Source organism: Carassius auratus, unplaced genomic scaffold, assembly GCF_003368295.1.
Source record: "Carassius auratus strain Wakin unplaced genomic scaffold, ASM336829v1 scaf_tig00018356, whole genome shotgun sequence".
Classification (NCBI taxonomy): Eukaryota; Metazoa; Chordata; class Actinopteri; order Cypriniformes; family Cyprinidae; genus Carassius; species Carassius auratus.
The window spans coordinates 27788-52273 of NW_020524882.1; the positions used below are offsets into that span (position 1 = coordinate 27788).

Here is a 24486-nt window from a genome sequence, read left to right on the forward strand (position 1 = left end):
AATGTGTTGGGTTATCTTAAAATTTGTTGGGTAATTTTTTTTTCGTCATTGGGTTATTTTTATTTATAACCCATCTGTTGGGTTAAATATGTTTCCCGCTTCACTCCTGTTCAAATTTTAACGGTCCAGTCAGAGACTCAGCTCGGACATCAGTGTGGCAGCCTGCCTGATTATGAAGGGTAAGTAACTTGTTAATATAATCGTGTGATGTATATAACTTTCATAACATTAAGTAATGTGTCTGATACGTTAATTTCTTGGTTTTTTATACGTTAAAAAGTTTTAATTCCCTTTAGTCCGTTTGTTTCCCCCAGATAATCAGATCGATTGTAAATGAATGCTATTCATGTTTGTTCGCCAGTATTAATACACTAAAAGATAAGCTGCAAAAAATGTTTAGACAAGTATTACTTAGAGTTAATAAAAATGATAGAAAAGCTGCACGGACCATTTATCGGATCGGACCTGTGAAAGAAGCTGCTCGAGCTGAGCACACATCAGTCATGCGACAGACAGACTCCGCGAGAATCGTTTGAATGAACCTGCAATTTTCTGTTATAAAAGGTAAAAACACAGAAGAAAGAAAAGCGCGCAGTCGTGAGGTAATCGTGAGGCTAAAACAGAAGCCATATTCTTCTTAGCGCACCAGCACTAGTTAATTGTACTGTAAAAGTGTTTTTATGATTTATTATTGAATATTGTTATGCATCTATTGGAATACCCTACAATTACAGCAGTTTCTCTTATGAAGCTAGATTGATTGACATGTTTTTTAAATGTGTTGTACTAAATGTCTTTATACTTATGTTTTAGACAATGGACTTTTTTGTGGAGGAAAAAATGGAACAATAGAATTTCTGCCTGTTAACTGAAGCATTTCAAGGTAAGTAACCCATTTAAATTAATGATACATAAGTTTTCAAAGACTTCCAAAAATTATGAAAAAGGACAAATGAGGTGAAATAGGTGTATTGTTGCATTCCATCCAACAAAGCTTCCTTTCATTTACAGTGTACTTTTGTTCCTCCCTACAAGTCCAAATCAGTCAAAGGGTAAAGGGTTGGAAAATTTACTCACATTAGCCACAAATATTGCCACAAATTTTCTGGAGGGAGTGAAAACTGGTTTAGTCTGTCTCTTAATGCAAATGATAGTGGATCCCCACAAAGACTGTAAAAATGTAAACCGTAAGCTTAGCTTTTTTTTTTTTTACTTGTCTGTAAAATCTCTATACTTTTGTCATTTAAAGGCCTTCATGCAGAAATTGTCTTTAAAACCCTTCCTGCTTTGTTTCGGCTCCCATCCTTGTCGCCCCTGATCCCACACGGCAGTTCGTGGTGGAGGTCGACGCATCAGAGGTGGGGGTAGGAGCAGTGTTGTCCCAACGTGCTGCTTCAGACGATAAGGTACACCCTTGCGCGTTTTTCTCTCATTGATTATCTCCTGCCGAACGTAATTATGACATTGGCAATAGAGAATTGTTGGCGGTCAAATTAGCTTTGGAGGAGTGGCGCCACTGGTTAGAGGGTTCAGGGGTTCCCTTTATTGTTTGGACCGATCACAAGAATTTAGAGTACATCAGAACTGCCAAAAGACTCAATTCCAGGCAAACTCGGTGGGCACTTTTTTTCGGCCGTTTTGAATTTACCCTATCGTACCGCCCGGGTTCAAAAAATGTTAAACCCGATTCTTTGTCTCGTCTCTTTGATCCCTCCGCCTGTCCCGCTACTCCCGAGTGTATTTTGCCTGAGAGATTAGTAGTCTCAGCACTCATATGGGAGGTCGAGTCGAAGGACAAGACGGCCTTAGAAGGGGTAATGCCTCCGTCCGGTTGCCCACCGAACCGCTTATTTGTGCCAGAAGAGTTAAGGTCCGAAGTTGTCCAGTGGGGTCATTGTTCCAACATGGCTTGTCATCCAGGGATAAGTAGAACTAATGGGTTGGTTAGACAACGATTCTGGTGGCCACGTATGGCTCGCGATGTCCGCGATTTTGTTTTGGCTTGTTCAGTTTGCGCCAGTGGTAAGTCATCTAACTGACCTCCTGATGGGCTTCTTCAACTGCTGTCTGTCCCTTCGAGACCCTGGTCACATATCGCTCTAGATTTTGTCACCGCCCTCCTGCCCTCTAATGGCATGACAGTCGTTTTGACTGTAGTGGACCGGTTCTCGAAGGCGGCACATTTCATTCCCTTGCCCAAATTACATAAAGCCAAGGAGACAGCGGTTACTGTTTTAGATCATGTCTTTCGGCTTCATGGCCTCCCGGTAGACGTGGTTTCAGACAGGGGATCTCAGTTTATATCCAAATTTTGGAAAGAGTTTTGCAAAATATTAGGAGCGTCAGTTAGCTTTTCGTCGGGTTATCATCCCCAAAGCAACGGACAATCTGAGCGAGCCAACCAAGATTTGGAGAGGACGTTGAGATGTTTGGTCTCCAAGAATCCTTCTTCCTGGAGTTAACAACTCTCTATGGTGGAGTACGCCCACAATTCATTGCCAGTGTCAGCTACGGGCCTCTCTCCGTTTCAGTGTAGTGTAGGGTACCAGCCACCAGTGTTTCCCAGTCTGGAATCTGAAGTCGCGGTCCCCTCTGCTCACGCTTTTGTCCAGAGGTGCCACCGCACCTGGACCAGAGCCCGTGAGACTCTGCTCCGGGTGAGGGAGCGCACTAAGGCCAAGGCCGATCGCCACCGGTCAAAGCCTCCCGTCTACGTCGTGGGTCAAAAAGTGTGGCTTTCTACCAGTAACATTCCATTGCGATCCGTTTCTAATAAACTAGCTCCCAAATTTATCGGCCCGTTCACTATCACCAAGATCATTAGTCCGGTGACAGTCCGCCTTAAACTTCCTCCTGCGTACAAGAGGATACACCCCGCCTTTCATGTGTCCAAAATTAAACCCGTGTTTTATGCAGTATTAATCCGCCTACTCCGGTTCCCCCGCCGCCGCTTCTCGTAGATGGGGAACCGACTTATTCAGTTAATCGCATTCTGGACTCGAGACGGAGGGGACGAGAATTCCAGTATCTGGTGGACTGGGAAGGTTAAGGTCCGGAGGAGAGGAGTTGGGTACCTGCTAGGGACATATTGGATCACTCCCTTATTGATGAATTCATTCAGCAGGTAGGCCCTTCTGGGAACCTCAGGAGGAGTTCTTGGGGGGGGGGATACTGTCACGGTTGGTAAACTGTGATCTCGGGTTGTTTACACTTTGTGGTGAATTCTGTGTGTTCTGCGTCTGCACTGATTAGTTGTGGGCATCTCCGTTAATTGTATCAGCAACAGCTGCCACTCATTACCCATCCACTATATAATGGCTTGTCTCACGTCCTGTGTTTGTGAGATCGTTGTTTCATGTCGTTGTGTTTACCCCCGTCTGGCTTCTGTGTAGTTTGCGTTGGATGTCTGTGTTTCCCCAGAACCTCATCCACTCTCCGCACGATCACTCAGCCACGGACACTTACCTTCGGCTCTGTTCACCGCAGTTCCTGTGCCACTCTCTCCTGCTGCCTCACGCCGTCAACACCCGGATTCCTCAGCTTCTCTCCACCACCGTCTGGACTTCTCACCGCCAAAACCATCCCTCTGGAGTGTTGCTGTATCATCGTCATTGTGTGTCTTTGTACCATCATCTATCCTCTCATTAAATATTTGTACTCGCTATTGTTTCCAGACTTTCCTTTCACCAGCCGTCACAAGTTCATCATTGAATTCAGTTATGTCATCTCTGTTCAGTTTAAGTAGTGTCTGTGCATTTATTTGCAATCAAGTCAATGATATCGCTGTAGATGAAGTGACCCCAACTAAGCAAGCCAGAGGCGACAACGACAAGGAACCGAAACTCCATCGGTGACAGAATGGAGAAAAAAAACCTTGGGAGAAACCAGGCTCAGTTGGGGGGCCAGTTCTGTGCAGAAGAATCATCTGTTTCCTTTGGTCTTGTCCTGGTGGTCCTCTGAGACAAGGTCTTTACAGGGGATCTGTATCTGGGGCTCTAGTTGTCCTGGTCTCCGTTGTCTTTCAGGGCAGTAGAGGTCCTTTCTAGGTGCTGATCCACCATCATGTCTGGATACGTACTGGATCCGAGTGACTGCAGTGACCCTCTGGTCTGGATATAGACTGGATCTGGTTGCCACGGTGACCTCAGAACAAGAGAGAAACAGACAAATATTAGCGTAGATGCCATTCTTCTAATGATGTAGAAGGTACATGTAATGTGAAGTGTTTCCGGTTCCGGTTTACCTTATTAATGCAGCCTAAAAATCCTTTAACGGATTTGGATATTAAAAGCATATTAGTATGTTATGTGTATGCCAGGTTAAAGAGATGGTCTTTAATCTAGATTTAAACTGCAAGAGTGTGTCTGCCTCCCGAACAATGTTAGGTAGGTTATTCCAGAGTTTAGGCGCCAAATAGGAAAAGGACCTGCCGCCCGCAGTTGATTTTGATATTCTAGGTATTATCAAATTGTCTGAGTTTTGAGAACGTAGCGGACGTAGAGGAGTATAATGGAGCTCATTCAAATACTGAGGTGCTAAACCATTCAGGGCTTTATAAGTAATAAGCAATATTTTAAAATCTATACGATGTTTGATAGGGAGCCAGTGCAGCAATGACAGGACCGGGCTAATATGGTCATACTTCCTGGTTCTAGTAAGAACTCTTGCTGCTGTATTTTGGACTAGCTGTAGTTTGTTTACTAAGCGTGCAGAACAACCACCCAATAAAGCATTACAATAATCTAACCTTGAGGTCATAAACGCATGGATTAACATTTCTGCATTTGACATTGAGAGCATAGGCTGTAATTTAGATATATTTTTGAGATGGAAAAAAGCAGTTTTACAAATGCTAGAAACGTGGCTTTCTAAGGAAAGATTGCGATCAAATAGCACACCTAGGTTCCTAACTGATGACGAAGAATTGACAGAGCAACCATCAAGTCTTAGACAGTGTTCTAGGTTATTACAAGCAGAGTTCTTAGGTCCTATAATTAACATCTCTGTTTTTTCTGAATTTAGCAGTAAGAAATTACTCGTCATCCAATTTTTTATATCGACTATGCATTCCATTAGTTTTTCAAATTGGTGTGTTTCACCAGGCCGCGAAAATATAGAGCTGAGTATCATCAGCATAACAGTGAAAGCTAACACCATGTTTCCTGATGATATCTCCCAAGGGTAACATATAAAGCGTGACGAGTAGCGTCCCTAGTATTGAGCCTTGAGGTACTCCATACTGCACTTGTGATCGATATGATACATCTTCATTCACTGCTACGAACTGATGGTGGTCATATAAGTACGATTTAAACCATGCTAATGCACTTCCACTGATGCCAACAAAGTGTTCAAGTCTATGCAAAAGAATGCTGTGGTCAGTTGTGTCAAACGCGGCACTAAGATCCAATAAAACTAATAGAGAGATACACCCACGATCAGATGATAAGAGCAGATCATTTGTAACTCTAAGGAGAGCAGTCTCAGTACTATGATACGGTCTAAATCCTGACTGGAAATCCTCACATATACCATTTTTCCACATGTCCTGGTGCTTGGTGACAAGGAAAACTCCTCCCAAGATTTTATAAAAATACTGATGTTAATTAATATAAATAATTAACTCAACTGTTGGGTAACTTTTAACTTTTTGGGTTGAAATAACCCACAGATGGGAAGGTGCTATACCAACCCGTAGCTGGATTACAGGTTGGGTTATTTTTAAATCAACATTTTTTAGTGTGAGGATTATTTTGGGGGTATTTGTACTTTATTCATGCAAAATGTAAACTGATTACTTGTACTTTTACTTGAGTACCTTTCTGCAGAAAAATACTGTACTTTTTACTAGAGTTGTTCCGATTCCGATACTAGTATCGGAAATATCTCCGATACCACAACAAATTCTGGCATCGGCATCGGCGAGTACATGAACCCATATACCGATCCGATACCATTTTCTTAAAAAAGACCTAGTTATGACCGCAAGCTTTGCCTAACCGCTGCACGGTTCTTCTTCGCTGCTCAAAATGCATTGAAAACACAGGAAGTTGTGCTGTGTTGCCACAAGCAACCCCTGTTTAGAGCAGCGAAGAAGAAATGAAAACGCGTTAGCAGCCCTTATCTATATATGACTGGATCACTCATCACATTCTAAACTGCCAAAACACAGTGAAGCCGCTACTATATTATAGATCAGTGGTTAGCAGTATGTCTCTGTAGTACCGGTAGTTACAGACTCTCGAGTATATTCAGTACCGGCAGCTGAGTTCAGTCGCTTCCGTGTAAGTCAAAGCGCAGGGCTCCAGACAGTAGCCGAATATATACTAGTGTCTGTGAATATTAAACTGCAAAATACTATTTAAATATTACTCCCGCAAAATCTACATCTCTGTGGGTGACTGGCACAGATGCGCGAGAGCTCGCTGTTTTGTAGTCTCTGCTGTGTGTCATGAGGACACGAACGCATAAACCGTCACTTCATGAGAATTTACCGTTTCATTTGAGAATACTGTCATATCATAAACACAGACACTCAAAGATCTTCATGGCAGCCCATTAAAATAAATGTTTGGTTTACATGAGTAAATTGACAATATATAAAGCTACTGTTGTAGCCTACAGTAATAATAATACGTCTCTATAATAATAATAATTATGCCTAGATGGTTGCTTGTTTTTTACTTGTTTTGTTGTAAAGAGATTATCTGATTAATAGATCTTTTTTGTTGCAGTTTTTTTATACAGTTATATTGTAAAACTTAAATACCTTTTTTAGTTTGCGGTGTTAGATTTTTGGCTGCATTTGAAGTTCTTTTTTGCATAAGAAAATAAATAATACTGTCAAATTCATGTTAGATAATAAAAATACTGTAATAAATACAGTAGTTCACCATGTATTTGTTCATGTTTTATTGAGGGATCTGTCTGAAGCACACCATAAAAAAATTCTAGCAATTTACACAGGGCTAGTAGTATATACAGCTGTATATACAGATATACACCCAGGTATCGGATCAGTACTCGGTATCGGCCGATACCCTGAGCCCAGGTATCGGAATCGGTATCGGGAAGAGAAAAAGGGTATCGGAACATCTCTACTTTTTACTCCATTACATTTTATATTAACTTAAGAACTACTCATTCATTTTTATTTTTTTATTTTATCTCATGTACATTAAATATGGTTAACAGAAATTCAAATGTGCCTTTGATGTGCAAAATCCAATGAGGTTTGTTTTCACACATCAAGCACACACATTTCAGCATAACTTTAACCAGGTACATTGCTGGCATCAAATGTCGAATCTGAAGAAGCATTTTGAGGTAACAAAGTTGCTGTTTTTTCCCTCAATAAATAAATAAAATAAATATATAAAAAATCTCTCTCTCTATATATATATTGTTCATTTTGATATATTTTTAAGCTGTACATATTGGCTGAAATACTATCAGTGACACAAATTCAAATACAATTCATGTTTTGGTATAGAGATGACAGCTTTTTTAAATGAAATGTTACAAATTTCCAAAATGTGTTTAAATGAGCCTCGTATGTTATATTTATTATAAATGATGTTTAGTGATGTATGTTCTTACCAGAGTGGACTTTTTACATCCCAGGATATTTGCAATGTTTATTATTTTTCAGTGTGAGTTTTGGTGAATTGTATAAAAAATAAAATAAAAAACCCTGGGGTAGGTTTGATCCTCAAACACCACTGTATCAATTATGATATGAATGTATGCAACCAACAACAATCAAATAAAAAACACAAAAACATACGGTCCTATGTAAATTCGTAGATAATGGCAAGTGAGATTTCAGTGATATTTTGACCACTGAAGGTGCCCCCGGTTTTAATTTCAGAAATCTGGTCACCTTACTCAATCTACCTAGAAAGATAGGCCTAGATAATTAGAGTTGCATTTATATGAAATTTAAATATTTAAATTCATAAAATACATTTAATAGATAAATTTTGTTTCATATGGTGGGCAACATGTATTTCTTTTCTACTTAAATTGTGAATCGTTTAACAATTGTTTAATCTGGGTGTTTTAGGTATAGTTTACTCTTGTCATTGAATGATAGGCTCCTGGGATTCATTATGATCCCAGTTTAAAATATTAAAATCAGGGGTCCGATTCACGAAAATCATCTTAAGAATTATGTAAGAAAAATATGTTAAGAAATTTCCTAAGATAAATTCCAATAAGTTCTTAAGAAATGTAATTCTTGTAAAAAAAAAAAAAAAAAATCAGAAGAAGAAAATGACATGCATTATTGAATCAGTGCTGGTTCTTGCTGAAGACTCGCTGATAAACTCAATGAAAAACACTTCGTAATAATCACAATAAACGCGCATGTTTTTGAATAAAGAGCCTGTCACGAGATGAAGTGTGTGCGCGCTGCAGGTGTGCTTAATACCACCAAAGATTATTGATTTATTTGTTGGCTAAAATTAAAAATGAACTCCCTGTCTGACTTGTTTTGTAAAAAAAAAAAAAAGAAAATTTGTGGAAATGCAAGAAAATTGCATACTTTTTACCCCCTTACGTTATAAGGAGAACATGGCAGTTTTCCTTAAGAATGCTTCGTAAATCCGGCGCAAGCAGCGTGAAAAAAAAAAAAAAAAAAAAAAAAAAAAAAGGGCGCGCGGGTTATCGTGACGTCACAGAAAGAATTCGATTTCGTAGAACTTATAAGTCCAAGAAATCATTTTGTGGGTTTAGTAGCAGTGGTGAGTGAAACTGAGTAGTTATTTTCAGCGATTGTTATCGATTTTGACAACAATGTTTCAGCGACCTTGTCGAGTTCATCCGTTGACAGAGAGTCAGGTGTGTGATCTCAACACACCCCCAAACCCCAGCAGCAGCACAGAGGAACAACATCCTCATGAGAGCACTGCTGATGCTGCTGAGGGAAACGACGAGGAGAGGAAGGTTATGGAGAAAGGGAAGAAGAAAAAGAAGTGGTGGAGGTTGTCTTCTTTGTTTGGAGCTGTGAAGAAACATCTGAAGCGCAGCTCGAACCCAGTTCAGGGTGAAGTAGAGCTGCAGCAAGAGCAAGAGCAGAGTGAGGGAGTGAAGAACCAGAACCAGTGTAAAGACAGATGCAGTGATGGTAAATCAATGATCAACTCATAAGAATATGTTACACAGTTTACTGAAGCTCTGTACTTTACATCAAATGCCATCATTTATCCCTGGATATCCATTTGTAGTAAATTAATCTAGAGGATAGATTATAATGGTTGTCTTATTTAGTCTTCAATACCCTTTTCCTATCTTTTTAATGTTTCCTCAATATAGATAAGTCAAATCAGGGGAATCTTAAATAAAAAAATTCATATAAGCACAATAATAAATAAAGAAATTTGAAGACTGATCAAGGGCAAGATCTAGGATATGTTTAAAAATAATTCTATGAGATTATATATGAATTAAAATTGAATAATACAAATATTTGACTTTTAGGTTAACTGCAGTTGTTTCATCTTTTAACAGACTACACTGTCAGACACAACCTCGTGAGTGATCAGCTGTGTGAAGGTGGATTTGATGATGAGGCGACACGTTTGAAGGATGACCCTGAAGTAAGTAAAAGATGAATGAAAACTTGCCTAGCTAGCAAATACATTTAGTCCTGTCTTATCTTCATCATTTGGTTATATAATTATATTGTTAGGAAGGCCTCTCAGTGTGTCTTTTTGTCCTGGTTGGATTTAAATTAAATCAAACTACAAACTACATTTGGAAAAGAACTTTCACCTTACCGTTGTAAAAACTGTCTCTCTTTTAGCTTGGATGTCCACAACGTCTTCCAGAAGAGAAGGATCTCAACATCCTGGCAAATAGAGGCCCAGATAGCCACGGGTGTGATCTCAGCACCCCCCCAAACCCCAGAAGCAGCACAGAGGAACAACATCCTCATGAGAGCACTGCTGATGCTGCTGAGGGAAACGACCAGGAGAGGAAGGTGATGGAGAAAGAGAAGAAGAAAAAGAAGTGGTGGAGGGTGGCCTCTTTCTACGGAGCTGTGAAGAAACATCTGAAGCGCAGCTCGAACCCAGTTCAGGGTGAAGAAGAGCTGAAGCAAGAGCAAGAGCAGCAGAGAGAGAAAGTGAAGAACCAGAAAGAACAGAAAGCCAGATGCAGTGATGGTAAATGACATGAGCATGACCAGTCATCATTCACACCTACACATCCATTACTGGGACATTCAGATCTTTCATCCAGGAAATATAAAAAAAAATAGTTTTTGTAATTTTATATGCACATAGTTTAGGGGTGACAAATAATAACATGAACATATTCATTGTAGTCTCTACTGATGTAAATGCTATCATGTGTAATTTAAGATTTTTTATATAAAATCAAATGGAATAATAACTATAACAAATGTGTAAAACTGCAGTTGTTTTATCTTGTAACAGACTTCATTTCCAGCCACTACCAGCTGGGTGATCTGCTGGGTGAAGGTGGATTTGGTTCTGTGTTTGAGGCGAGACGTTTGGAGGATGACCTTAAAGTAAGTGAAAACTTGATGAAAACTTATCTAGCGAAGTGATTTTGCCCCGTCTCATCTTTATACTCCTGTGATGTCATGCTATTGTTTGCAAGGCCTCTCAGAGTATCTTTTTGTCCTGGTTGAACTTAAATTCAATTCAACTTTACAAAACTTGTCTATATATATTTAATGGTGGCCTCTTCACAAGTTAATTGTTGTTTGTTTTCTTGATCAGGTGGCGGTCAAATATGTTAATAAGACCGAAACCTACAGGCAAAGTTTATACATTGTAAGTAAGATGCACTCTCTCTGTTCTCCTCTCACTAACTAGTAGGAAAACTGGACTAAGTGCTTATTTGGAAAACAACTTCTATCTTACCAACGTCTTTCTTTTAGCCTGGATATCAGCAACATGTTCCACTGGAGATCGCCCTCACAATCCTGGCTAATAAAGGCCCCAGAGTGCCAGAGATCATCCAGCTGCTGGACTGGAAGGACTACAATGACCATTTCGTCATGATCCTTGAATGTCCCTCTCCTTGCGAGACTTTGGAAGACTTTGTGGGGCGTCAGGGTGGACGTCTCAACGAGAGCTTAGCACGGCGAGTCATGATGCAGGTGACTAAAGCTGCGAACGTGTGCTGCCAGCGCCAAGTGTTCCACCGTGACATCAAACCGAGCAACCTTCTCATCAACAACCAGACACTTGAAGTCAAACTAATTGACTTTGGGTGTGGGGACATTCTGAGGACAACTGTCTACATGTCATACTCTGGTATGTACTGTATCTAAAAGCTACAACTCTAGTGACGATTATATTATGAGTTGACCAGGCGTGGGTCACCAAAACAACAAGAAGCACCCGATATATATACAGTAGAATTACGACACTGTTACAGTCATGGATCTCGTCACTGTTGTGAACCGAACTTGCGCATCTAACAAAATCTTTTTCTTCCAGGCACAGCAACATACGTCCCTCCTGAGTTTTACATAAAGGGAAAGTACCACGGCAAGCCTGCGACGGTTTGGTCACTGGGGGTTCTGTTATTTAAAATAGTGGTCGGATATTATCCAGGTTTCTTAGATCTGCACATGCTCAAACTGCATCTCTGGTCCAAAACTGGTCTGTCAAATGGTAAGAGTTCAGTTATCATTTTAAACATACAAAACTGGGACAAGTGGCTTTCTGAAAGATGGCGTTAGAAAATGCATGAAGTTTTCTTGATTTCTGATGCCTGAACTCAGATCGTACAGCTAATATGATCATTAAATTAAAGCTGGTGTTAAGTTTAAAGTAATATTCATGTGTCCCTTTCATCTTTCTGCACAGAATGCTGCAGAGTGCTCCGCGCTCTCCTGCAAATAAAGCCAAAGAACCGAATTCAGCTGGAGGAAATCCTTTCCCACAAGTGCTTTACGGTACTAAACCTAAGATCACCTTAAAATAATTTGACATATTTAACATTTTTCTTTTTTACATTTCAATTTTCGAATCAAGTTTTCTCGCTTTGCTTTTATTGTTAGATTTAAGAAGTTGTATGTTTTACCTTATAAAATGTAATTTGTAGTGTATTTACACGTAATAATTCTGTATTTGTTTCTGTTTTGTTTCAGGCCACCACATAAGACCACCTCAGAAGTTGTTGTATCTTCAGCTCTCCAATGGTTCCTGCAATAGTTGCAGCAGTATCAGAGGCCCAGTCTACCACGTCTGTCCCCTGCAGTCCAAAACATCCCAGAAAAGCTGTTTTAAACTAGAATATATATTAAGTTAAAGTGTTATTGTCACGTTAACGTTTTAATTGATTAACGGCAACAATTATTTTATCGCGCATTAACAGTTGTTTGTTAATATGAAAGTCCATTGCTCACTGGCTCTGAATACACATACAGTCAAAGCATGGGTCACAGGAGGAGTGTGATGTTGATCAGTACTGACTTGGGATGGGTGTCATCACGTGTCTCAACCAATGAGAGCATTTGTGGTGGGCCTAAGACTGCAGCAGCTCACATGAAGTGCTCGGGACTTCATTAGTGGGAAACCCAAAGTTTCTGTTAACACGTAAAGGCAGCAGAAAGGCGCTCTCGCTCAGCACAGTGGAGTGCATCGATTTGTTTTGAGTCTTTTGTGAAGCGGTAAAACACGGCCCTCTCACAATACACAGAAATCTGCTGAAATCATCCGTGAAGCAGTTTTCTGTGTAGCATCTCTGCACATCATCTGTGTAGAAGTTTAATATATTGTGTATATTTAATTTTCTTATTTTTGGCACAGTCTATAAAGAGTATGCCAGACCTACAATTCACTGCTTTTTGTATGTTATATAACTTTTATGTGAAAAATTAAATCTTGAATCTTGAATATATTGTTTTAGAGATCTATCACATTTGTTGCTCAGAAATGTTCACACAATCACGCTGCATGTGTTAGAAGTTCTGCGGTCCACTCACACTACATGTGCACCACACCCGAACCGAACTGAACCGTGCTCTGGCCCACCTCTTCCAACCGAGCTGGGGCCAGCTAAACGAACCGCGGCACGGAGTGATCACACTAGATACACCCTTATTCTCCTGCATCCCGCACACACAAGTCTCTACTCGCCCATCAAGTGTCCCACACCACACTCGATAGTGCAGGTCTCCACTCGGAAGGCATCTGTTATAATCGTATGATGGAGGCTCTGAACTCTGAGCATAACTTTATTTTCTATAACAAACTATAAAATATTTTTAAATAAAGTAAAAAAAAAAAAACAATAAAGTAAAACCACAGACTGCAACACTGTAAAGTACCATCTGAACATGTTAAAAGCTATAGACATCAGGAGAAATTAATAACTTGATTGATATAATACACTATAGACTATAGCAGATACATAAAGACAGCACACACACAGAGAGAAAAAGAAATCTTGATTACATACCTGTCAAGTATCCCGTTTTGGCCGGGAAAGTCACATATTTTACCCTTCTTTCCCGTCGTCCTCCCGTATTAGTATTTTCCCGTAAATCTCACGGATTTTATTTTTAATTTTTTTTATTTTAACCTGCGTTATTAATAAAATATTAATAAAAAAAACATTCCCAATCTGAGCTCTGTTACTAGTCTAGCGATAACTGCCACCTGTAGTAGCCTGTCGCGAGGAGTGTGTGAGGTCAGATGACATGAGCTATAACGCGGGAAAAACAACAACAAAAGAAAAACCGAGACGGATGATGGATGCTACGATAGAGAGTGAAGGCACACCTGCCAAAGAACCAAACCCCATTTGTAAATACCAGGATAAATGGGACAGCAAATTTACTTTTTTAAATAATGCAAAGTCTGCAACAAATTTGTACAACAACTCACTAAAAGAGTAAAAGAAAAACTATGTGAAATAAAAAGAAAAACTGTAAAAGAAAAGCAATATGAAATGAAAAGAATGTGTGGAATGAAAATAAAATGTAAATGTAAAGACAAGCAATGTTAAATTAACAGAAAATATGCAAATAAGCCTTTAAATAAATGCTCTTCATGTATACCCTTTTGTGTTTTCATTTGGGCTATAACACCTGTCTTAAAATGTAAGGGATATTGGAGCTTTGTTGGCATGATTTGAAAATTTCCCTTAATTTTCAAAACCAAAATTTGAAAGGTATGATTTGGAAGAAGCCTGCAGACAAATTAAAATGTAAACTAGCCACAAGTTATTAAAGCAAAAGTCATGCCTTTATTAGTATTTTATATAAAATATATTTATTGAATTGTCATTAAACTGGACAATACATACATATTCCAGTGAAAGTTATGCATTGGATTTGTTGTGCAATACATTTTTGTATATAAAATCGATTGAAACACTGAGACAAAGTATTTATATATGCATTCTATATAAGGGTGACCAGATGTCCCCGTTCAAAATAACCAGCGAACACACTGGAAATGCTAGAACAATTTAGCCTTCTGGATATCATATGATTGCAACTATTGCGATTACTTGGTCACATCTCGCAAGCCATTATTCTAGCCATGAAAAGCTTGGACAAGAGCATAGCGCTAATGTCATCAGTTATCAAAAGAGACTGCATTATATACATATTAAAACAAAGTAATACCGTTGTGCAGTGTATAACAAGACATGTAGGTTGCGGGATTGTTTTGCACAATAGGCCTATTAAACATTCCTGAAAGTCAGCGAAACAACTCTGAAGTCTCTGATATGAATGATATAAAAAATAATAAACTAATCAGTTACACTTGCACAATTACATTTGCAGAAAGCAAATACTTTGTAGTCAATATGAGCCTGAAATGCTAAATATTAACCCTGATTAGGGATTGAAAAGATCCATTTCCAGAAGCATGTTTTTATAAACAAAATTCGAAAGGTTTTCAACAGTTGTGAAAATGTTAAATACAGTTAGAAAATAATATATTTGTTGTTTTATTTATCATATGTTATCATATTTACTGTTTTATTTTAATGTGTTTTTGTAAAGCCATAATTTTGTTATAATACCAGCTGGTTTTTAGATGTTTCCTGTTTGCAGAGGTGTAAAATATGGTACTTAAGCACAGCAAAAAACGTTGGGTTGTTTTTTTAACCCAACGTTTGGGTTTCACATATTGGGTCAATGTGTTGGGTTATCTTAAAATTTGTTGGGTAATTTTTCTTTCGTCGTTGGGTTATTTTTAGTTATAACCCAACTGTTGGGTTAAATATGTTTCCCGCTTCACTCCTGTTCAAATTTTAACGGTCCAGTCAGAGACTCAATGACATCAGTGGCAGCCTGCCTGATTATGAAGGGTAAGTAACTGTTAATATAATCGTGTGATGTATATAACTTTCATAACATTAAGTAATGTGTCTGATACGTTAATTTCTTTATACGTTAAAAAGTTGTAATTCCCTTTAGTCCGTTTGTTTCCCCCAGATAATCAGATCGATTGTAAATGAATGCTATTCATGTTTGTTCGCCAGTATTAATACACTAAAAGATAAGCTGCAAAAAATGTTTAGACAAATATTACTTAAAGTTAATAAAAATGTTAGAAAAGCCGCACGGACCATTTATCGGATCGGACCAGTGAAAAAAGCTGCTTGAGCTGAGCTCACACATCAGTCATGCGACAGACAGACTCCGCGAGAATCGTTTGAATGAACCTGCAATTTTCTGTTATAAAAGGTAAAAACCCAGACGAAAGAAAAGGTAATCTGCTCTTTCAGCGAAAGTTTATACCAGTGCCCCAAATTTACATAACGTTAACGTTACTCCTAAAACAAACCTTTAAGAGGGGAGTGTAAAACAGAAGCCATATTCTTCTTAGCGCACCAGCACTAGTTAATTGTACTGTAAAAGTGTTTTTATGATTTATTATTGAATATTGTTATGCATCTATTGGAATACCCTACAATTACAGCAGTTTCTCTTATGAAGCTAGATTGATTGACATGTTTTTTAAATGTGTTGTACTAAATGTGTTTTTATACTTGTGTTTTAGACAATGGACTTTTTTGTGAAGGAAAAAAATGCAACAATAGAATTTCTGCCTGTTAACTGAAGCATTTCAAGGTAAGTAACCTATTAAAATTAATGATACATAAGTTTTTAATTTTACTTAGACCTATGACTTCCAAAAATTATGAAAAAAGGACAAATGAGGTGAAATAAGTGTATTATTGCATTCCGTCCAACAAAGCTTCCTTTAATTTACAGTGTACTTTTGTTCCTTCCTACAAGTCCAAATCAGTCAAAGGGTAAAGGGTGGGAAAATGTACTCACATTAGCCGCAAATATTGTCACAAATTTTCTGGAGGGAGTGAAAACTGGTTTAGTCTGTCTCTTAATGCAGATGATAGTGGATCCCCACAAAGACTGTAAAAATGTAAACTGTAAGCTTAGATTTTTTTTTTTTACTTGTCTGTAAAATCTCTATACTTTTGTCATTTAAAGGCCTTCATGCAGAAATTGTCTTTAAAACCCTTCCTGCCATCTGCACCATACCACACAAATGGAAAAATGGTGTGCACATCATACACTGAAATGAAGCGGTCCTTCATTGACATTCAACCTGTAAGTAAAAGCAACACTTAAAATTACAGTGCCCTGTTTAGTCAAGTCACCTTTATTTATTTTGTATAAGACACACGTTGTAGAATACAAATAGTTCCAAGAAGATATTTTTAATAAAAAAATGATGACAGAATTTTCATTTTTGGGTGAAGTATCACTTTAACCAATTTAAATTCGCTATAGCTTTTAACTCATTTAAATTCACTCATTTGTAAAGTGAGTATCAATGAAATATCATCACAATGCATGTTAACTTAACTTTTTTTTTAATTCTTTTAAGGCTGGCACTAATTAGTGCTGTACTTGAATCACGAGCGTCCGGAGAGCAACTGGGGGTTCAGTGCCTTGCTCAAGGGCACTTCAGCCATGAGTATTGAGGGTGGAAGAGAGCACTGTTCATTCACTCCCTCCACCTACAACTCCTGCCAGCACCGAGACTCAAACCTGCGACTTTTGGGTTACAGGTCCAACTCTAAACATTAGGTCACAGCTGTGAACTGTATTAGCACATTTCTGTGTTTTGATATGAATATGAATCGACACATTTGTACATCTTGAAAATGTCAGTTGTATTTTTACACGTTCGTGTACATTTAAACAAAATATTTTAAAATATATTTGTAAATGTGTTGCTTGCATATCAATATAAAATCTGTAAGTTACAACAAAGTAGTTTCAAAATATGGTTGTATTAAATAATTTTTTATAAAAATACTGATGTTAATTAATATAAATAATTAACTCAACTGTTGGGTAACTTTTAACCCAATGGGTTGGGTTGAAATAACCCACAGATGGGAAGGTGCTATACCAACCCGTAGCTGGATTACAGGTTGGGTTATTTTTAAATCAACATTTTTTAGTGTGAGGATTATTTTGGGGGTATTTGTACTTTATTCATGCAAAATGTAAACTGATTACTTGTACTTTTACTTGATTACCTTTCTGAAGAAAAATACCGTACTTTTTACTCCATTAAATTTTATATTAACTTAAGAAGTACTCATTCATTTTTATTTTTTTATTATATCTCGAATCTGAAGAAGCATTTTGAGGTAACAAAGTAGCTGTTTTTTCCCTCAATAAATAAATAAATTAAATAAATAAAAAAAATCTCTCTCTCTCTCTATATATATATATTGTTCATTTTGATATATTTTTAAGCTGTACATATTGGCTGAAATACCATCAGTGACAAAAATTCAAATACAATTCATGTTTTGGTATAGAGATGACAGCTTTTTTAAATGAAATGTTACAAATTTCCAAAAAGTGTTTAAATGAGCCCTGTATGTTATATTTATTATAAATGATGTTTAGTGATGTATGTTCTTATCAGAGTGGACTTTTTACACCCCAGGATATTTGCGATGGTTATTATTTTTCAGTGTGATTTTTGGTGAATTGTATAAAAAATAAAATAAAATAAAAAACCCTGTGGTAGGTTTGATCCTCAAACACCACTGTATCAATTATGATATTAATGTATGCAACCAACAACAATCAAATAAAAAACACAAAAACATACTGTCCTATGTAAATTCGTAGATAATGACAAGTGAGATTTCAGTGATATTTTGACCACTGAAGGTGCCCCCGGTTTTAATTTCAGAAATCTGGTCACCTTACTCTATCTACCTAGAAAGATAGGCCTAGATAATTATAAGAGTTGCATTTATATGAAATTTAAATATTTAAATTCATAAAATACATTTAACAGATACATTTTGTTTCATATGGTGGGCAACATGTATTTCTTTTCTACTTAAATTGTGAATTGTTTAACAATTGTTTAATCTGGGTCTTTTAGGTATAGTTTACTCTTGTCATTGAATGATAGGCTCCTGGGATTCATTATGATCCCAGTTTAAAATATTAAAATCAGGGGTCTGATTCACGAAGATCATCTTAAGAAATATGTAAGAAAAATAAGTTAAGAAATTTCCTAAGATAAATTCCAATAAGTTCTAAAGAAATGCGATTCTTGTAAAAAAAAATCTGATGAAGAAAATGACATGCATTATCGAATCAGTGCTGGTTCTTGCTGAAGACTCGCTGATAAACTCTTAATAATCACAATAAACGCGCATGTTTTTGAATAAAGAGCCTGTCACGAGATGAAGTGTGCGCGCGCTGCACGTGTGCTTAATACCGCCAAAGATTATTCATTTATTTGTTGGCTTAAATTAAAAATGAACTCCCTGTCTGACTTGTTTTGTAAAAAAAATAAAAATTCGTGGAAATGCAAGAAAATTGCATACTTTTTTCCCCTTACGTTAGAAGGAGAACATGGCAGTTAAGAATATTTTTTTCTTAAGAATGCTTCGTGAATCCGGCGCGAGCGGCGTAAAAAAAAAAAAAAAAAAAAAAGGGCGCGGGTTATCGTGACGTCACAGAAAGAATTCGATTTCGTAGAACTTATAAGTCCAAGAAATCATTTTGTGGGTTTAGTAGCAGTGGTGAGTGAATCTGAGCAGTTATTTTCAGCGATTGTTATCGATTTTGACAACAATGTTTCAGCGACCTTGTCGAGTTCATCCGTTGACGGAGAGTCAGGTGTGTGATCTCTACACCCCCCCAAACCCCAGCAGCAGCACAGAGGAACAACATCCTCATGAGAGCACTGCTGATGCTGCTGAGGGAAACGACCAGGAGAGGAAGGTGATGGAGAAAGGGAAGAAGAAAAAGAAGTGGTGGAGGTTGTCTTCTTTGTTTGGAGCTGTGAAGAAACATCTGAAGCGCAGCTCGAACCCAGTTCAGGGTGAAGTAGAGCTGCAGCAAGAGCAAGAGCAGAGTGAGGGAGTGAAGAACCAGAACCAGTGTAAAGACAGATGCAGTGATGGTAAATCAATGATCAACTCATAAGAATATGTTACACAGTTTACTGAAGCTCTGTACTTTACATCAAATGCCATCAGTTATCCCTGGATATCCATTTTTAGTAAATTAATCTAGAGGATAGATTATAATAGTTGTCTTATTTAGTCTTCAATACCCTTTTCCTATCTTTTTAATGTTTCCTCAATATAGATAAGTCAAATCAGGGGAATCTTAAATAAAAAAATCACATAAGCACAATAATAAATAAAGAAATTTGAAGACTGATCAAGGTCAAGATCCAGGATATGTTTAAAAATAATTCTATGAGATTATATATGAATTAAATTTGAGTAATACAAATATTTGAACTTTTAGGTTAACTGCAGTTGTTTCATCTTTTAACAGACTACACTGTCAGACACAACCTCGTGAGTGATCAGCTGTGTGAAGGTGGATTTGACGCTGAGGCGACACGTTTGAAGGATGACCCTGAAGTAAGTAAAAGATGAATTAATCTTATCTTCATGTGTTTATATAATTATATTGTTAGGAAGGCCTCTCAGTGTATCTTTTTGTCCTGGTTGGATTTAAATTAAGTCAAACTACAAACTACATTTGGAAAATAACTTTCACCTTACCATTGTAAAAACTGTCTCTCTTTTAGCTTGGATGTCCACAATGTCTTCCAGAGGAGAAGGATCTCAACATCCTGGCAAATAGAGGCCCAGATAGCCACGGATGTGATCTCAGCACCCCCCCAAACCCCAGCAGCAGCACAGAGGAACAACATCCTCATGAGAGCACTGCTGATGCTGCTGAGGGAAACGACCAGGAGAGGAAGGTGATGGAGAAAGGGAAGAAGAAAAAGAAGTGGTGGAGGGTGGCCTCTTTCTACGGAGCTGTGAAGAAACATCTGAAGCGCAGCTCGAACCCAGTTCAGGGTGAAGAAGAGCTGAAGCAAGAGCAAGAGCAGCAGCGAGAGAAAGTGAAGAACCAGAAAGAACAGAAAGCCAGATGCAGTGATGGTAAATGACATGAGCATGACCAGTCATCATTCATACCTACACATCCATTACTAGGACATTCAGATCTTTCATCCAGGAAATATAAAAAAAAAATAGTTTTTGTAATTTTATAGTCACATAGTTTAGGGATGACAAATAATAACATGAACATATTCATTGTAGTCTCTACTGATGTAAATGTTATCATCTGTAATTTAAGATTTTTTATATAAAATCAAATGGAATAATAACTATAACAAATGTGTAAAACTGCAGTTGTTTTATCTTGTAACAGACTTCATTTCCAGCCACTACCAGCTGGGTGATCTGCTGGGTGAAGGTGGATTTGGTTCTGTGTATGAGGCGAGACGTTTGGAGGATGACCTTAAAGTAAGTGAAAACTTGATGAAAATGTATCTAGCGAAGTGATTCTGATGTCATGCTATTGTTTGCAAGGCCTCTCAGTGTATCTTTTTGTCAAAACTTGTCTGTATATATTTAATGGTGGCCTCTTCACAAGTTAATTGTTGTTTGTTTTCTTGATCAGGTGGCGGTCAAATATGTTAATAAGACCGAAACCTACAGGCCAAGTTTATACATTGTAAGTAAGATGCACTCTCTCTGTTCTCCTCTCACTAACAGCGCCAAGTGTTCCACCGTGACATCAAACCGAGCAACCTTCTCATCAACAACCAGACACTTGAAGTCAAACTAATTGACTTTGGGTGTGGGGACATTCTGAGGACAACTGTCTACATGTCATACTCTGGTATTTACTGTATCTAAAAGCTACAACTCTAGTGACGATTATATTATGAGTTGACCAGGCGTGGGTCACCAAAACAACAAGAAGCACCCGATATATATACAGTAGAATTACGACACTGTTACAGTCATGGATCTCGTCACTGTTGTGAACCGAACTTGGGCATCTAACAAAATCTTTTTCTTCCAGGCACAGCAACATACGTCCCTCCTGAGTTTCACATAAAGGGAAAGTACCACGGCAAGCCTGCGACGGTTTGGTCACTGGGGATTCTGTTATTTAAAATAGTGGCCGGATATTATCCAAGTTTCTTAGATCTGCACATGCTCAAACTGCATCTCTGGTCCAAAACTGGTCTGTCAAACGGTAAGAGTTCAGTTATCATTTTAAACATACAAAACAGGGACAAGTGGCTTTCTGAAAGATGGCGTTAGAAAATGCATGAAGTTTTCTTGATTTCTGATGCCTGAAATCAGATCGTACAGCTAATATGATCATTAAATTAAAGCATGTGTTAAGTTTAAAGTAATATTCAGATGTCCCTCTCATCTTTTTGCACAGAATGCTGCAGATTGCTCCGCGCTCTCCTGCAAATAAAGCCAAAGAACCGAATTCAGCTGGAGGAAATCCTTTCCCACAAGTGGTTTACGGTACTAAACCTATGATCACCTTAAAATAATTTGACGTTTAACATTTTTCTTTTCAATTTTCAATTTTCAAATCAAGTTTTCTCGCTTTGCATTTATTGTTAGATTTAAGAAGTTGTATGTTTTACCTTATAAAATGGCATTCGTAGTGTATTTACTCATGTAATAATACTGATTTTGTTTCTGTTTTGTTTCAGGTCACCACATAAGACCACCTGAGAAGTTGTTGTATCTTCAGCTCTCCAATGGTTCCTGCAATAGTTGCAGCAGTATCAGAGGCCCAGTCTACCACGTCTGTCCCCCGCAGTCCAAAACATCCCAGAAAAGCTGTTTTAAACTAGAATATATATTAAGTTAAAGTGTTATTGTCATGTTAACGCTTTAGGAGTAGTGGGATGTTGATCAGTACTGGCTTGGGATGGGTGTCATCACGTGTCTCAACCAATGAGAGCATTCGTGGTGGGCCTAAGACTGCAGCAGCTCACATGAAGTGCTCACGACTTCATAAGTGGGAAACCCAAAGTTTCTGTTAACACGTAAAGGCAGCAGAGAAGCGCTCTCGCTCAGCACAGATTTGTTTTGAGTCTTTTGGGAAGCGGTAAAACACGGCCCTCTCACAATACACAGAAATCTGCTGAAATCATCCGTGAAGCAATTTTCTGTGTAGCATCTCTGCACATCATCTGTGTAGAAGTTTAATATATTGTGTATATTTAATTTTCTTATTTTTGGCACAGCCTATAAAGAGTATGCCAGACCTACAATTCATTGCTTTTTGTATGTTATATAACTTTTATGTGAAAAATAAAATCTTGAATCTTGAATATATCACATTTGTTGCTCAGAAATGTTCACACAATCACGCTGCATGTGTTAGAAGTTCTGCGGTCCGCTCACACTACATGTGCACCACACCCGAACCGAACTGAACCGTGCTCTGGCCCACCTCTTCCAACCGAGCCGGGGCCAGCTAAACGAACCGCGGCACGGAGTGATCACATTAGATACACCCTCATTCTCCTGCATCTCGCACACACGAGTCTCTACTCTACTCCTCCCGTATTAGTATTTTCCTGTAAATCTCCCGTATTTAAATTTTTAATTTTTTTATTTTAACCTGCGTTATTAATAAAATATTAATAAAAAAAACATTCCCAATCTGAGTTCTGTTACTAGTCTAGCGATAACTGCCACCTGTAGTAGCCTGTCGCGAGGAGTGTGTGAGGTCAGATGACATGAGTTATAACGCGGGAAAAACAACAACAAAAGAAAAAACCGAGACGGATGATGGATGCTACGATAGAGAGTGAAGGCACACCTGCCAAAGAACTTATTTATTTTACTTTTTTAAAGCATGCAAAGTCTGCAACAAATTTGTACAACAACTCACTAAAAGAGTAAAAGAAAAGTTATGTGAAATAAAAAGAAAAACTGTAAAAGAAAACCAATATGAAATGAAAAGAATGTGTGGAAGGAAATTAAAATGTAAATGTAAAGACAAGCAATGTTAAATTAACAGAAAATATGCAAATAAGCCTTTAAATAAATGCTCTTCATATATACCCTTTTGTGTTTTCATTTGGGCTATAACACCTGTCTTAAAATGTAAGGGATACTGGAGCTTTGTTGGGATGATTTGAAAATTTCCCTTATTTTCAAAACCAAAATTTGAAAGGTATGATTTGGAAGAAGCCTGCAGACAAATGAAAATGTAAACTAGCCACAAGTTATTAAAGCAAAAGTCATGCCTTTATTAGTATTTTATATAAAATATATTTCTTGAATTGTCATTAAACTGGACAATACATACATATTCCAGTGAAAGTTATGCATTGGATTTGTTGTGCAATACATTTTTTTTATATAAAATCGATTGAAACATTGAGACAAAGTGTTTATATATGCATTCTATATTAGGGTGACCAGATGTCCCCATTCAAAATAACCAGCGAACACACTGGAAATGCTAGACCAATTTAGCCTTCTGGATATCATATGATTGCAACTATTGCGATTACTTGGTCACATCTCGCAAGCCGTTATTGTAGCCATGAAAAGCTTGGACAAGAGCATAGCGCTAATGTCATCAGTTATCAAAAGAGACTGCATTATATACATATTAAAACAAAGTAATACCGTTGTGCGGTGTATAACAAGACATGTAGGTCGCGGGATTGTTTTGCACAATAGGCCTATTAAACATTCCTGAAACTCTGCGACACAACTCTGAAGTCTCTGATATGAATGATATTAAATGATACTAATATCAAATTTTAACGGTCCAGTCAGAGACTCAATGATATCAGTGGCAGCCTGCCTGATTATGAAGGGTAAGTAACTGTTAATATAATCGTGTGATGTATATAACTTTCATAACATTAAGTAATGTGTCTGATACGTTAATTTCTTTATACGTTAAGTCGTGGACTAATGGTTAGAGAGTCAGACTCGCAATCGAAAGATTGTGAGTTCGAGTCTCGGGCCGGCAGGAATTGTAGGTGGGGTGCTCTCTCCACCCTCAATACCTTGACTGAGGTGCCCTTGAGCAAGGCATCGAACCCCCAACTGCTCCCTGGGCGCCGCAGCATAAATGGCTGCCCACTGCTCTGGGTGTGTGTTCACAGTGTGTGTGTGTGTGTTCACTGCTCTGTGTGTGTGCACTTCGGATGGATT

General features: G+C 38.0%; 1 protein-coding gene across 1 annotated transcript in view; it reads left to right on the forward strand.

Moving 5' to 3' along the window:
- Window positions 1-22108, forward strand: part of LOC113076029 (serine/threonine-protein kinase pim-2-like) — a 28259-nt gene extending 6151 nt beyond the window's left edge. The window contains exons 3-9 of the mRNA XM_026248676.1: window positions 9806-10166; window positions 10440-10534; window positions 10749-10802; window positions 10910-11288; window positions 11475-11651; window positions 21728-21816; window positions 22011-22108. Coding sequence (XP_026104461.1) covers window positions 9806-10166; window positions 10440-10534; window positions 10749-10802; window positions 10910-11288; window positions 11475-11651; window positions 21728-21816; window positions 22011-22022 — 1167 coding nt within the window. The 3' untranslated portion in view covers window positions 22023-22108. The remainder of the gene's footprint in view (window positions 1-9805; window positions 10167-10439; window positions 10535-10748; window positions 10803-10909; window positions 11289-11474; window positions 11652-21727; window positions 21817-22010) is intronic.
- Window positions 22109-24486: the final 2378 nt, after the last annotated feature.